Source organism: Opisthorchis viverrini (genome assembly GCF_000715545.1).
Source record: "Opisthorchis viverrini unplaced genomic scaffold opera_v5_120, whole genome shotgun sequence".
Lineage (NCBI taxonomy): Eukaryota > Metazoa > Platyhelminthes > Trematoda > Opisthorchiida > Opisthorchiidae > Opisthorchis > Opisthorchis viverrini.
Window position 1 is genome coordinate 829,872 of NW_008751779.1, and position 16,136 is coordinate 846,007.

The 16,136-nt window shown below is 42.7% G+C and overlaps 1 protein-coding gene across 1 annotated transcript in view; it reads right to left on the bottom strand.

The window, feature by feature from the left end:
• T265_06118 (hypothetical protein) overlaps positions 1-16,136 on the bottom strand; it is a gene marked incomplete at both ends in the record, with an annotated part of 31,789 nt that overhangs the window by 5,880 nt on the left and 9,773 nt on the right. The window contains 4 exons of the mRNA XM_009171304.1: positions 2,897-3,318; positions 7,893-8,666; positions 9,816-9,864; positions 11,846-11,878. Of these exons, the coding sequence (XP_009169568.1) occupies positions 2,897-3,318; positions 7,893-8,666; positions 9,816-9,864; positions 11,846-11,860 (1,260 nt within the window). The remainder of the gene's footprint in view (positions 1-2,896; positions 3,319-7,892; positions 8,667-9,815; positions 9,865-11,845; positions 11,879-16,136) is intronic.

The window sequence follows — 16,136 nt, forward strand, 5'->3', positions numbered from 1 at the left end:
CACCGATAAGCCACGACAAATGCGCAACCAAAATTATGTTTGAACGGCCGTGGTATATTGTTGGGCCTATCCCACTGGTTATTGCCACAAAGTTAATCTTACTGTATATCGGGCCTTGAAGATGAAACTGGACGTTCGTTGTGCGGAAGTCACTTAAGTTAATTAGGAAATTTGTTTTGGAATTAAATATTTGAGCAACTTATGGCCCAACCAGAGTGAGATCAATTGTTTTCACTGGTTGAACATTTGAAAGCACGACCCAGCCAACCACAGGTAACAAAAAAGATTTCTGTGCCTTTAGGCGGGTCGGAGTATTTAGTAAGCAAAATGTCTCATCATTTATAACCCTCTGGACCTGTCCTTTTGAATTGTGATATTTTTAAAAATCAGTGGATATGTCTGGCAACAGGTGAACTATACATACCTAGGACCGAAAAGAAGGCAACTAGTAATTCAAGGGCTGAAATCCTAATTGGCTTATATCTGTGCACACCGTGTGAAACAACACTGAGCATGTCGGATTCCTTGCCATCTTCCCTTCAGAAATGTGCTACTGGGCCTTGCGGCCTTCAAAGAAACAACCGTCGTTTTGCTCCATGTGCTGCCATAATTTTCAGTCCAAAGGTTGCACCTACTAATAACCGTTTGCCTAATGCTGAATACACACCATTTTGCCGTCCAGGTGAACGTTTACGCAGAAAAAGTCCAGAAACGAATAAGTAGACTTTCGAAACTTTGTGAATTAACGACTTCTGGCCCGTCACAAGCGTTTTCGAACTGAGTATTTACACATTTGGATTTTTCCGTGCTAATTTATCTGCGCCGGGCACAACAGAAACTCATCCTACGGAGTCTCACGTCACAAAGGTCCGTGCCACATTTATTTCGAATGTGTTACTTTCAAAGTTCGCGCAGTGAGCGAATTTAGTGTGAAGTGCGGTGCAAGGGGGAATCAGTTAGGAAAAAATAGGCACCAGGTGCACTTTTCTGTCTTTTTTACTACAATTGTGCAACACTGTCACAAGTATGCACGTCTTCTTTTCGGAGGACCAGGCCATGTGATATTCTGGCGTCAGTATTTGTGCGTATTTGCGCATATTTGCGTCACTTTTGTTTGATATCGCGCTACGATATGAAAACATGCAGTGTGGTACGCCTAACCTCCGGGTTTTATCGATTGGTTGACCAACCTTGACAGTGTGATGCAAAGTTCACATCGGCTGAACGTTAGCAGACGACCCCCTTAGAGACGTACATCCGAGTAGAATTCGAGCCATTTTAAAATTCCACTGCTCACCGGATTCATATTGGGATTCGTTTTCCAAATAATATCGTCGGCAGCCAAGCTCATAGCCACTTGTTTTAACTTACCATGCTTCATAGACTAACTTTGCGAAAATTCAGCTTCTTGTCTTCAAAGCGGCAGCTCAAGAGAAAACAAAATTTGGTTTTCGTCTTTTGTCATTTTAGGCGTTATCTTCTGATGAAAGACAATTTTACCTGATTAGTACCTCAAAGAACGAAGCAGGTTTGACGACCCCAAAGCTAAGCACATTTTAAAATCACCACTTTCTTTTACAAACTTCTACCTATTAGTTGTTAATTAGGTCAATTTCTGTCAGTTTGCCAAACCTGAAAACTGGCCTCCAAAAGTCCTATCATCAACCAAAATGAAACCTTCAACAAATTTTCGAATGTCTCAATCGATGACCAAACATGAACAAGTCAGTTACCAGGCTCAGGAAACACAACAATATGCACCTCACCAAAAGCAGATAAACACACGCAATCCATCAAGACTGATAAATTTTCAGGGATTAAAATTGGAAAACGCTGATATGTGAACACTTCTTATTTCGTGCACCTTGGTGTGAAACCCACTGACAGTAGGATCCCCGTGCTACAGAAACAAGCAGGAACCTAAACAACCATCAAGAGAGTGTGGGTGAATTCGTCCGTAGTATTTACTTCATTTTGATTACTTGAGAGACCCAGGAACACTTATATCCCTGTGTCTAAAGCACAAAAATGGATGGCCGGCTAGTGCTTCGAAGCAACTCACGTCACTCGTTTAATTCATCAAAAAGACAATATGGTGAGTTTGTTGCTGGCATCCCTACGAGATTGCCATTTTCTCCAAAAGGTCAAGACTTTGAGTCCTGCGCCGATCCAATGGGTGTGAACTAATATTTTGATGATCTTTTGCTAAATGCGTCCAAAACAGTAAATGATGGAGTAGAGGGAAAGTAAATTCTTGCAAAGAACCACCAACTTCTGGGTCCAGAAGAGAAGACCAGAAGAGAAGATTATAGGTTGGATAATGCTAAGAAGAATTCAGACCGTCATCCGAACGTCAACGCGCAAAAGTGTCAATTCCTCCAATTAGTGACCACACACTTTTGTCAAAAGCTATTTAATATGGTGGAGAATATATGCTCCCTATTGCTGTGTGATCCCTTGCTTGTTCCGAGAATAAAGTCAAATTAAACAACAACAGTCCCTAGACTACAGGATAGATCGAAATCCCATTGAATTATTAGTAGCCGAATAGCAGGATCTCACGGGTTCCAACTGTTTAAGGATTCATGGAGTTCTTCGATGAAATAAGACGGCTCTTCACTTTCGCTAACTTTGTATTGAATAGACCGTAACGTTTTCAAATGAAGACACTAGATGAAGCTGTAAAATGTTGAGGCTTAGGTTAACCCACCACTGGCCAATCAATAATTAGAAGACAAACTTTTGGAGACGTATGGAAGCCTCTGGCTTAGCTATTCGGCTACTCATTTTAGTATCGGATTAGTTAAAAAAAGCATTCGGGATTGGTGCATCGCTTTCCCCGTTCTTCCTATAGGAGACGTGTTGGATTTTGATGCAGTGCGAAAACGTGGCTTACCTCGCACAAATTCTCCAAATCACGAATGCAGTATGATTCGCAGGCGGTGCGGCTGTAGAATCTGTTAGCATTCCCTCCGTGACCTCGATAACCGAACCAACGGCAACGATATTCGTTTGGCTCGTAGTACCACGCAGAAATTTCATCCGGCCCGGCTCCACGATCGACAGGAAGCATACAGGCCTCATGCCGGGGCTGTCCCAGCCGATGAACATCACGCACGGTCCAAGGACTAGGGGATCTTCTAACCGGTCGCATTGGTTCTACGTTATCTTCTTCCACATGCAGCTGATAACCATCTACCATTGGGGAAGTGGTTTGTGGAGACCTCATTGGCATACCACCATTCATTTCGGGATACGACGCGTAGTTTTGCCTGTTCTCCTGCGGACTAGTCCCAGTGCTGTCATCCTCGTAATCATCTGAATGTAAGGACAAAAGAATATTTGGTCGGTTTTACTTATTCTAGCTTTTCGGTTTTGGAACTCGGTAATGATATATCGGTCTGTTTCTGAATATTTTATATCATCAATTTCTTTCGGGGTGTTTTGAATTTGTTGCACTATAAGGCGATCACTCGATTGATCGATAACTATGACTGTTGTGAATCCAGCTATATTCAAACAGCATACGTTCTAGGAGATTGTATGGTATTTTACCTACACGGAAAGTGTTTGGAATAAAGATAATGAAAAACAACGAACACTATTTGAAAAACGAGCGAAAAATTTTGGTTGCTTTCGTTCGGGCATAGTGTATACAGCTCATTGTCATGAGTATGGGGCAGGAATTCAGATCGTGTTGACAAATATCCCCCTGGTTAATGCATTCACGTGGTCGAAATTCCACAAGTTTTCTTCGTCAAAAACGCCTGTAGGGACCTTTAATTTGATGCATCCTCTAACAGACTGGATCATACGATCGTCTAAAGCATGATGGTGCGCTGCATAGAAGTGGGAGCTACCGATCTAGTAAAACGAAAAGTTACTACGTGAAATCGCGTGCCTATTATCACAGGAACTGTCTAACAGACGTGTGCACTTCATTATTCAGAAGCATGTGATACCGAATTACCATAAACTCCAAAGCTTTACATCTGTCGCCGGATAAACATCTTGAAGTAGCAAAGGTTATTTTTTCAGTCGTCCCTACCGCAAAAGGGAATGTCACTGTGGTATTTAGAAAGCATTAATATTACTATTTAATTAATCAAACAGAAAATCATATGGGAATGTGTTAATGTTCGTGGTGAGTACCAGACAATTTATGTAAATTCCCAAGACAAATCAGGCTTATGTACCATCGGTCAGTTTGAGTCTCCTTGAGTCACGCACAGTTTCCCGGTTAGTTCAGTTATTTTTCATGTATGTATTCGGCGATTGGTATTATTGGAGTGCCCGCAGAGTTGGCCGTAAATGGGAGTTTTCTAATATCTGTCGGTTATTTATTATGGGTGATGTTGTCCCAGCATAAGAAGGACTTGCCCTTGAATAAGCTGCCAGTTTAACGTCAAAAATTGTAAGCACTAAGCTAAGAATGTCTTTGCTAATTTTCTGTCTTTGTCCAAAGCCTCAGAAAGTAGAACATAAGGAAACTCGGGGACTGAGCCCACCTGATGAGCCCCCTAAAGTGGCGGAACTGGCAGTGGGCTATCGAGGAGTTTTCAGCAAACTTGTGAGCAGTTTTCATTACAAAAATATATATGAGAGGCTGATTTAAGAAGATAAACAAGAAATCCACGATTCTGAGTTGTGAATGATCAATAAAAATCTGGCTAGATTGTCTAGAAACCTGCATGAGTGAACGGCTTGTTCTGGCAGCAAAGGTGTTACATTTGTAAAACCATACAATAAAAGTCTACTAATGTGGAGCAACGTTTTTAAAATTTTGCTCAGAAGCGATCTGCAGGGGAATTTTCTGTGGTCTGTTAATCAGAGTCTGGGCTTTTGAAATGCGTCTGGAAGCACATATTTAAAATATATACTGAAGGATTGTGGGGTTTTCGTCTCCATACCAACCACAGTTGAACAATTTCTCCTCATATTCATACATCTAAGCAGGTTGATTCATATCAAGAAAAGGTGCCAGGGTTCTACGTTCATGAAAGCCCTCTTAAAATGCTCGATTTCATTAGTGTGAATGCCCCGACGACCGAAAAACCCTGAGAGACAATTTTTGGTTGGCAGTAACTAACTAGTAGATCTACACGTGTCCAGCGAGCATGGCGTGCGCCAATGGAACAATGGAAACTGTCAGCTTAACGTATGGGATGATTAGAGTTTGGAAGCCGATGTCGTTAATTGTTTATTTTCCCGAAAAGTGCAACTGCGAGATGAGTCCTTCGTCACTCGCTTCTGTTCGGAAACATAACGAATAGTCGTGCGGCTGAGGTAAATGATATGATTTGGCAACTACTTGCAATCTGATAGTTGCTAACTCACAGACCTGATAATTTGGAAAGTTCAACAAAGGAAAGGTTGCTCTCGTTGAGAGGTTAAATCTTGTACACTAAAGCCCGTCAAGATACTACGATGTCGTTATCTTCCAACGGTCAGGCCCGGATTCTGCAAAAATCTGCGTGCGTATTCAGTGACCAATCTGATTGTTTGATGAGGTGCCCGACTCACCGTAAAGAGCGTTTATAATAATCAGAGAGTATTGACTTGTTTTGAAGCCTATCCTACAATTGGTTCACTCTGAGTAAGCGGTAATCCAACTCCAGGCAAGAAATAAAACCACGAATAAGACGGAATCAGCCTTAAAAGACTGTCTGGTGTTCAGGCTGGATCGATGTTCAGGTTGTCGAAGTAAAACAACATTCCTCTATTACTAAGTAGAAATTTCAGTAAAACGGCTGTGCTCAACTAGTCATTTACAGTCCTCACTTTGCAGCCAATCTCCCTGAATGTGGGGACAACTAACTAGACTGGGCTGATGTAAACAATTGCGGTTCTTATAGAATTCGTCCATGGTACACAAACTCAGTAGGTTAAAAGCGTTTGGTGCCAATATCTATCACCCTGTTGGTTTAAAACCCGATTATCCGTTACAGCCCAATGGTGTTAGTGCTAGTTTCGCCCACCCTTTTGTTTGGTGGAAGTGGGCTGGTTGGATGCACTTCGGGGGCACTAGGGTTGGACTTATCCTCCTGATGGTACACCGCGCCCCGAAGAACCGTCTCTTGTGCTTTTAAGTTGGTTTCACCTACCGCCACTCACTTCGACTCTGGGTGGACCAACTGCATTAGTAAAGGCCTAGTATTTCAACCATGTCTCCCCTTTATTTTTACCTCAGATGTCAGCGGATTTTGGCTTTGAACGTTGTCTTACTCAGATGCTAAAAGCAAACCCACAAACATGCCACTCAATTGCACGCTTATTCTTTTGCAGACTGGCGACTGATCTCTATTGATGCGTATGAACATCAAGCTGTATCCTTCAGGTTACAACCGTACGAAAAATTTTGGACTGTACTAAAGACGGGTGCGAAATTAACGGTGTCTGTTGGCATACTCCAGGTAATTTGACTCACTGTAACCTCCTTCGTTCATTATCGAACGTGTTTGTTGAATTCAACTAGCACACCAGCTGGACAAGACAATGAAGGCAAGGTGATGTTCGCTAAATTGATCTCTGATCACCTAGAAAGTTTACACACTAAACCAGTAAGACATCGGCCAGACAACTGTTGATATTACGTTCTTCATAATCGGCAGCATTCGAAGGGTGTTTTCAGCACCACCAAAAGTTTGTCAGCTTTTCATGATAAGTTCCCCAATAGGATTTCCTCTCGGAGGCATAGCGCACATCGACAAAGTTAACTCGCATGTGGTACGTGGGCTTTCAACCTGCGGGTGCACTAAACAGAAGAAGGTAAGCTTCTCAAAACTTACCAGGGCGAACTGAGTACCCGAGCAATGATGTCTGAATTTATGCCGTAAATTATAGCGCACAACTACCTTAAGTAGCTACTTCCATGTTAGGGAATGAGCCATACGTTTTTTAGCACTTCCTAAAAATAGAATTTCAGAATTAGGGGAAAAATATAAAGGGACATGATTGCTCAGCGAGAGGAAAGACCACTTCCATGTGACAATGACGGAAAGTTCTTCATGCCCCACGGTGGACACTGTTTACGACATCAAGCTTATAGCTTGAACAAGAGTTCAACATTTGCCTCTCCGTTCCAGTATGCCTGGACATTGGTATCGCTGAATACTCGTTCACTCGAACGCATCGTCTGGCGCTGGCAAGGGTTAAAGCCCAATATGAACAATACCCGGATAGTTCTATGCAATCCATTAGGCTTACTTACATCATAAAAGCTTGTCCTGAAAATTTGCTGCTTGGTTGCCGTGTTTTTTCTTTTCTTGCGAAAACGTTGTGCTGACTAAACCATCTTTGTGTTTCACATTGATTTAACCTGAAGTGTTATGTGTAAGCCAAAGGAATTGAACTTCCATGATGTACAGGACCGAGTTCAATCAGCAAGCCAGCCAAATGTTTCAAAATCAAAGGCATCTTCCGAAATTATATGTTAGCTACAGCCTGCATTCCACTGACGGTTGAATGTGTACATGCAAGTGTTTATTTACTTTCTTGCTGTATTCCGACTTCTTTCAATTGCCTTCAGTATTGTAAAGCGGATCAAATGTTTTCAAAAATAGCTAAGTGGATGGTAACATCGGTTTGTTGTGGGATATTTTCCTCTGAACGGTCACGTGGACTAGTGAAAATGAAATCTGATAAGTAAAAAGACATTCATTGTTCATCCGGCTATCTCGTCTACGTTGCAAGTAATACAAGCAAGCTAGGTTAAAAACGATTGAAGAAATGCCTGAGAACCTTCGTGATTTGCAAGCTCTGCCTGTCCAGCGCTCTTTGTGCTTTGAAATTGAATTGGCATTTTTTTGGTTCTAAATGCCAGGAAATCTGTTTGACAAAAAGTAGTTCGCACATTGATGTGCACGGAAAATAGCTACAAAGGTACTACAAACCTTCGTTACCGTCTGCATCAAAATTTTCGTATCCTTCATTTCGCTCGTCAGTTGGAGGGTTATATGGCCTGGTGTACGATCCAGGTTCTCCAGAGGGAGGGTGGTAAGGAATAGCCTCCTCCCTGACATTCGTGAAGGGTTGTTCATATGGCCTTGCCTCCGGTCTGACTTCAGCGATGCGCGGTTCGTATGGAGCCCCTTGTGTGTCCAAATCTTGCATCCGTTGCTCTTGTGACTCCTGACGTGACTGATCATCAGTATCGAAAATTTCGCTGGGAATCAAGCTGTGGTGATTGTCATCCATGAGCTTGTTATAAGCACTAAATCTTGGACTGCTTATTGTGGCAGATGTATCATGTGTCGTCATGGCAGGACTGTTTTCAGGGACTTCTTGGGACCCTACTTGCTGTTGTTCTTCAAGTGCTAAGTGATCATTTGTCCATTGGTTTGGTTGCGAATCAGCCTTTGGTTCAAATACTGATGTGGTTTGAGACACTGGTGCCTCATACACTGACGAAATTGCCCACCGCCTGGGTTTAGACAATATGCGCTCATGCAGTTCTCGGGTTTTTACCTGCAGACTTGCCCCCCTTACAAAGCTAGGAGGGATCACATGCTTGCCCATTCTAGTTTGACTAACGCTGGCTTGCAAATTCCCGCGACGGAAACGATCCTGACGCGATCCACCACCGCTACCAACACCCATCGAGCTGTAGAGAACCGTGTGTGGCCGTCTGTGGTAGACAGGCAGAACCATTCGCTTTCCTTCCCAAACTGAAAATGATAAAACAGTTAGTGAACTCGTGAACAAGATTCTATGATAAATACGTATCACATAGCCTAACGCTTTGGAAATAAGCCATCTTTTCTTTTTAGTTGTTTTGTATCTCTAGAGTGTATCACGCAGTCTCAGTCTACCGTTGGGAAAAGCATTCATGAAATTAAAGAGCCAATGGCGTGGGAGTGAATCAACTAACAATACTATGTATTTCCACTGACCCACCAAGCCCCTGTAGCGCAACATGAACCTTCTGGTGTTAAAAAACGTATTTTCCCAGCAAATAATCGACATACGCTATGTCAATATATTGGAAATGATTCGAGCGAGCCTCAGGAGGATGGTCCACTGTCAACTCCAACCTTTTGAATATCTCAAACAACAAAACACAAACCAAACGTTCGAACACCAGTATTAAGGAAAGGCCAATTTTATGTCAGGTGATCGCGCCGTTTCTTCGTTCGTCATGTAAGAAATGCATGAATGGTTGGCAAGTCCATCTTGCGCGCCCTACGTTGAGTAGTCAATGCAAAGTTTGTAAATAATTAGAAGCGCTAAAGTCCTTTACACAGATAGTTAACGTTTTTTTCGCAATTCACCGTCTTGCAGCTTATCACCCGTGAGAGGTCAAAAGATATGGTGAAAAGATTTCGTGTGTAGCAGCACTGGAGTGTAGTTTCGAGTAGAAACCAGTTTTATATCCGACAATACATTTGAAAGCTTACTCTTCGTCGGTACTGAAGACGAATGGAATGCTACAACTAATTTTCAGTTTGTTTATATTCGGTAGAGAAAACAGTGGACCTTTGGCAGAATAGTGGTGAATCACCATCTTTAAGTGCCGGTTCGCTAGTGAGTCGTTCGGTGTCACATCACATAGAACAATTCAATGGAACTCTTTAACAACGTTTGGTGGTAGGGTTTAGTAGATGGTCCCACGGAGAACCAAACGAGTCGAGGGGCTTTTTTCTGCAGACTGTTCTAATTAGAAGAGTCGTTAACCCATTTTCTTGAGAAATATAAGGTCCAAATTTTACGTCTACTTGAATACTACTCAGGATGCCAAGAAGTAGACTCCGAGTCTCGCGAAAAAGTGTTTTGGTCAACAACATGAGAATTTTGTAAATAAAGGTGCCCGAACTCACCATATCCATTATTATACTGGAGGAATACGGCAACTAAAGCGGCCAAGATCTAGGTAGAAGAAGAAGAGAACCACAATGAACAGAAAGTAACTATTTATACTTCAATTTTAGGTGGATGATACACCAAACAACTCCAGTTGGGAGATTGCAACCTACACTTAAGCTGTCATAACTAGGAGGATATAAAGTCCACAACATTGTCAAACGATTCCAGACATTTTGAATGTCGATCCTTCGGCCAACCAAATATTCCTCAGTTGTGATTTCCGATACTCACAGACCAAACGAAAAAATCCCAGAGCCGCAAACGGCTGTTCCTAGGGTGGGTGTGCTTCGGTAAGATTTTCCTAGATGACTTGAACTTAGCGGACAAATTATTTCAATCAGGTATTATAACTTCAAATGGTCATATTATCCAGAGTCTGGTATCTAACATATTGGGGTTTTTCACTCTTCTTAGATCCATAATGTTCTTCTACTTTGATGGGTGCTCTTGGGGTAACTGTACCCCGTAATTGTGACAGGTGTATATGCCTAGTCAGACAGTGGATGATGTAAATGCTGTAAATGGCCAATTCTAACCCGGAGAGAGATAGCCGTGTGATCCTTTTGGCTTCTCAATACAACTCAGCTTGTAGACCTGTTCGTCATCGCAATCGATCGGCATCAACTTCGAACTATTGGCTTCAAATGTGCTTCAAGCATCCACACACATTGTCCGAACGTGTTACTTAGTTTATTTCATATTACCAAGCTTACTGCGTTAAATTAGCTTCACTCTGTTAGAATGGTAAACTTTATTTCAAATTTATAATCAAAATCCTTTTTGATTTTCATCATCTTCAATTTATGGGCTAGCTGATTCCTTCAAACCTGTCGTTGTGACAGTCTTCACTGAGGCATCCGGCCAATTTTGCTGGTTGATGTCTCTAGCCTAAACTTGTTTGTTATGTTGCTGATAATAGTCGTCACGTACGATGGCGCCCGGCAAGTAGTATGTTATAATATAGCCAAAAGCCTAACAGAAACGGTGTCCCCATGGTGTAACCCTGTTTTGCCATTGTGCGGATCACTGTAGAATTTTTCAGTGTGCTGCCCTGTACAATCACTGCTGTTTCATCTCTGGGCGGCCACATTTGCAAATTGTTGTCGTCTAGCCTCAGTGACACAAGACCATTTCTTGGTGAAGAAATATGATTATTTTGGCAAACATCGTGAATGACAAATTGATAGGACTTTATGGACATAAAATATGTGGCACTAAAGACTTCCTCATTACAGCTACATTTACACTTACGGGAACCCGTGTGTAAATAAAAGAATCATTCTTAGTGGAATCAGGACGAACCTGCGAGGATATAATACTTATCAGCGTGAGAATAACGTAAAATCGAATAGAAAGACTGGTGTCATCAACAGTTCTGCCGCGCTTTTCGTTAAATTTTTTGGAATTTGTTAACCCAATAAAACTGGATCAGAAATGCTTTCTTCTTCATTTGGCGGCACCCCAGATCTGTTATTGCGAACTTTTGGATATTTACAACTGGTCATAATAGTTTTCTCAAAGAATGCCCATAATGTTTGGACGACCTCGTTGGCCCAGTTAGTCAAACTAATCGTTGGTTCGACATCCTATTATACGGGACGTACTATCCACAGCTCCCACTAAGACGAATTAATGCGAGTGAAGGATGCTTCAAGTAAACGTTTCGAGCAAAGTCTCCAATGGGGAATTACCTCACCTCCAAATTCTTCCAGCCTGTCGTTCTGGCCGAAACCTACTGCTTTAGATTTATGAATAAATGTTCTGGTTATCCATCTTTTGCAGGATAAATGACGGAGTATATGGACTGCACAATCGGTACTGGTTTTATGCATATTTTCGGCTGGAAAGCAATCTGACAGTCCAGTTGTTATGAATGTGTGTTGGAATCATTCCAGAATTTGATTTGTTCGGAATGTGATATCGCCTACTATTTGATTTACTCGACCGCACCCTCTAGAAAAATAGTGAAAATCATGTTACTCACCAGTGTTAGTTGCATTGGTAATTCGTTGGAAATCTAGATTTGAGAAGAAATAACCATTGAAAGTGAAAACAAAAAAATCCAATTTGGTATTTCCATATTTTTAGTTAAATCAAAATAGTCTAATGCTATATGGAAAGGAAAACTACTCTTGCTCTGAGACATGATTCGCTTGGAATGTTACCAATTATACAAAAAATAACACCGCAATCATCCATCGACTAAAAAAATAGCTCTAAAAGCTAAGCAAAGGCTTTCGAATTTCCCTGTATATCATTAGGAGGCACAGGATCTGATGCAGAATATTCCGCCCCTATTTGACGTTGTTAACTTCGACACCACCAGTTGTAAAAAACAGTGTGCATAGCGTGATAGCTATCGAGTCGTCTTGGGTGATTGTGAACAAAGTTGCAATTATTTCGACGAGTCACTCGTAGTCAGATTTTGATAGTCGAATACTAGCCTATCTGATGCGTCAGTGAAAACTCACTTGGGTTCTTATGCGTTTGGCGATTGCTTGATTTACGGTTCAGAATGGGCATATGTACACTGAAAACAAAGCGGTATGGTCCCACTAAACGAACCTAACGATTGAAGACAAAAGCTGCTGCCCGCCTACCCTCGTGCCTCCAGATGGAAAATTTCATTATGCAGTACGTCAAAGAAAGAGAACTTCACGTAGGAGGTTGAAATATATTTACCTTGCAGCGAAACCTTCAGCAAACTTCAGTGCAAACTACTTTCTTGTGAACTCACAGTGCACAACTTCTTTGCGAACTTCCTATCCTCGAGTCGGCCCTTTCATGGTCAGGGATTTTGTGGATTCTTACACTACTGGATGACACCCTGGCTCACCGGTAAAGATTGTTGCTATTAAGTCTTCCATACACGGAGAAACACTAAGGAATCGATAAGGAAAGGACTAATGGTTATGGAATGCCAAATTTGCTTTGTGTATCAATTACTTCAGTCCTGACAAATGACTTGAGTATATTCTCGCTCGAGAACCAATTCATTCGTCCTTTAACCAAAAGCAAATCGGTAGGAACAAGAGCGCTGAATTAGCTTCCGTGTAGTGACTTCTAGATTAACCATCCGCAAGATACATGCACATAGACACATACATTCATGTGGGGGTGGTTTAGATGAAAAAAATAAGATCCTCAAAATATTCATAGTTCTACACTGATCATTATTCCCTGCTTTGATTCTTTGATTCCCTCTGGCAAGAAACTGCTTATATAGTTTGACCCATTTGTTGTGAGCGAAAAAGGGTGAAAACCGATTGCATTGATTTAATACAGAAATATGCTTAATGTTACCTTCTGTGGGCTGTGAGGCTGAAGTATAAGATCCAGTGTGCGGGCTGGCAAATGCCTTGATTAGTTGTGCAACAAATGAGCAACCTACTGCAGAATAACCATGATCCAAAACCCTTGACCGTGAGGCCTAGTCTTCTGGTTGCCCATTTTTTGTCTCCGGCCCTGTTTTTTTATTAAACTAAACTATCGATCTACTCCCTGAGAATGATGAAATACGCAAACTACTGCGCATATTTTCCCATCAAACTGGAAGTCGAGGATCTGCTAAACTCAGTCAAACGTGATCGACTCGTCTTATTGAGCGAAACTGAACATACATACGATAGGACCCTAACCAAGACAGTGATATTGCAACGAAGATTTCGGTAAGAATCTAATGACCAAGTGGCATGGATACAGAGAAATTTTGTATCCCCATGTATTACACATGTGGCGACAGATCCAAAAAAGTTATTTGAATGCTATTTATTGCGCAAGCGCCATGTATACGCCATTCATTTTGATCGGTGTCGAGTTAAGTCTATCTTCGCGCATCTCAGGTTTAGCATGAAAATGTAGAACATTATCTCGCTTCAACACTGATGTACTCCGATATACGTTAAAGCACTGGCCTCATCTGCATGGGTCGGAGCTTCTCCACTACTTTGGTAAGTGACTGGAGAACAGAGTGGGAAATTTCTAGGCTGGACAAATTCCAGAAGAATAGCTCGTTGAAATAAACACTTCAAATTCCAGACTTGATTCTGGAGCAGCTCAACTTCACTGCAGACAGCATTATCCAGAGCCAAATTGCCATACACCTTTTTAAGGACAGTTTGAGGGCTGTGCGTACTTAATTTGAAGAAGTGGTGTTCTCTACCCCGTTGTTGCCCTTATAGTGGAGAATTTAAGCTATCGATGCTGGTTTTGATGTATCCGACAGGGTTGGGATGAAAAATAAGTGAGTCGGTGGGCGACTCGGAAAATCAGATTCTTCAATAGCGTGCTATAAGCGCGTAAACGGTTACTTATTTTTTCAAAATTATTTTTATTTTAAATTATGAGCTAACCACATTGCTGTTCAGCCGCTCTAGGCCTAACGCTTAACTGTTCTACAGGAGACCGGATTGTCGCGGTTTCGAAACTCATTGCATTTCGAAGTTTGTTCACAGGTTCCAGCTCGGTCACTAGTTATGTGGGAGAACTTAGAGTACCAAATAAACCCAAAGAAGTCAGGTACAGCTTATGAGGCAAGTTGACGTAACCGGGAGGTATACAAGAATACCGATCCTAATTATCCGGAACGGCTGCGGAAAAGAGTCGATGAGGCCATTGGCGACAGAATTGGAATAACAAGTATGATGCAGAGTAAAGTGGAACTTGCAATCTGGAGTTGAGCAAATCCACATACGTCAAAATGCGACTTGAGTGTTAAGGAGAATTTGTAGTCGTCCAAATTTTAGTGTACCCAAGAGGTGCCAACCATAATCTCTTTATGGTTCCCAGGACAAGCGTCCCTTTGGGCTCACAACCCCGCCCTGCAGCAAAAAATATTGCCCAAAATCGCCGTAAAATTTTTATCCCACCACACGTGCAACGATGAAATCAGCACGATGTTCTTGATGCGTTCAGCGTATTTGGCAAACAGAATTTTCCAAACATATCCCCCGAAGGCGAAGTCTTCACTCGACGTGTATTGCGGGTGCGTACCATTGGTTTGAACTCGATGCAACAAAGCACGAGTCAGTTAGATTGGAATATGAGGCAATCCTCGACCTAAAGCTGCAACCTCGACTTGGTGGTCGGGCTTGAGTGCTGCAATGATCCCGCGGGCTATAATGGCTGAAACTTCGTTCCACAAGGTACAACCATGCCAGGAAGGCCAAAGGGGAGCATCCAGACCAAGAGCAGCGGGACCCCGCACTGCGAGTAATCGTGGTACGAGGCGATCTGGTGGTAAAGTCGTACTGTCCTCTGTGACAGGAATGTGAAGGCAGTGAGGTGTTTCCCCCAGGCGACCAGCATGTCCATATTTATGGAAGCAGCGATGCTGCCTTCCTCCGAGGAAGGACGGGTTAGAAAAGGTCGGCCCCAAAAACCGCACACTCCGACCGCCCAACGGTTGACCGCGCATTATCCAATACGGTCGAAATACTTTTAAAGCCAAAGAGTCCGGTGCTGCTCAGAAGGCACCTGTTGTGCGCAGCCGCATCAGGAATGAGACAGCAATGCCTTATTCCCTGCGCCATCGGGTTAGGCCAACCCCCTCTGCAGCCGAGCAGGTCAGACTGTTGAGTAGTCGGCTCCGGGTAGGGTCCCCAAAGAAAACCCTACATTCTCCCACTGTCTCGTGGGTCAGGCTTTTGTGTCAGAGGCTAGGGTCAGGGTCCCCGAACTAAACCCTACGTCCTCCCACTGCTTTGTGGGTCAGACTTTTGAGGCAAAGGCTCAAGGTGGGCTACCTCAACCAAATCCTCTTCCTCGGCCTGGGCAACCGAGAAGTATCATTTGCCCACGCAGTTCAGCGTTCACTGATGTCCCTCCCCAACCTCTTCCCACCGCACAAGCAAACGTCGCTGTGCCATTTGACTGGCAGCCATCTGACCAAAGGGTCTTAGGTTCCTCACTGCCCACAAACATTAAACAAAATAACAGTCGCTGTGCTGACTGGCAGCCATCTGACCAAAGGGTCTTAGGTTCCTCACTGCCCACAAACATTAAACAAAATAACACCTTTCTAAATCAATCCGATCCTTTCAATATAAAAGCTTTTAACGTCCATACTCTATGTCGAATTGGCAAACAGGTAATGCTTGCTGAAACATTGTACTCCCTTAAAATTGATGTATGCTGTGTCTCCGAAACACGCATACAAGACCCGAGCGTGGTTCTGCATCTCAGAACGCCAAGGATGAACTCAGCTCTTTCACATTTCTCCCTCCGTGTATCTGGTGACCCAGAAGCGATGACTCGTGGAATATATGGCGTGGGAG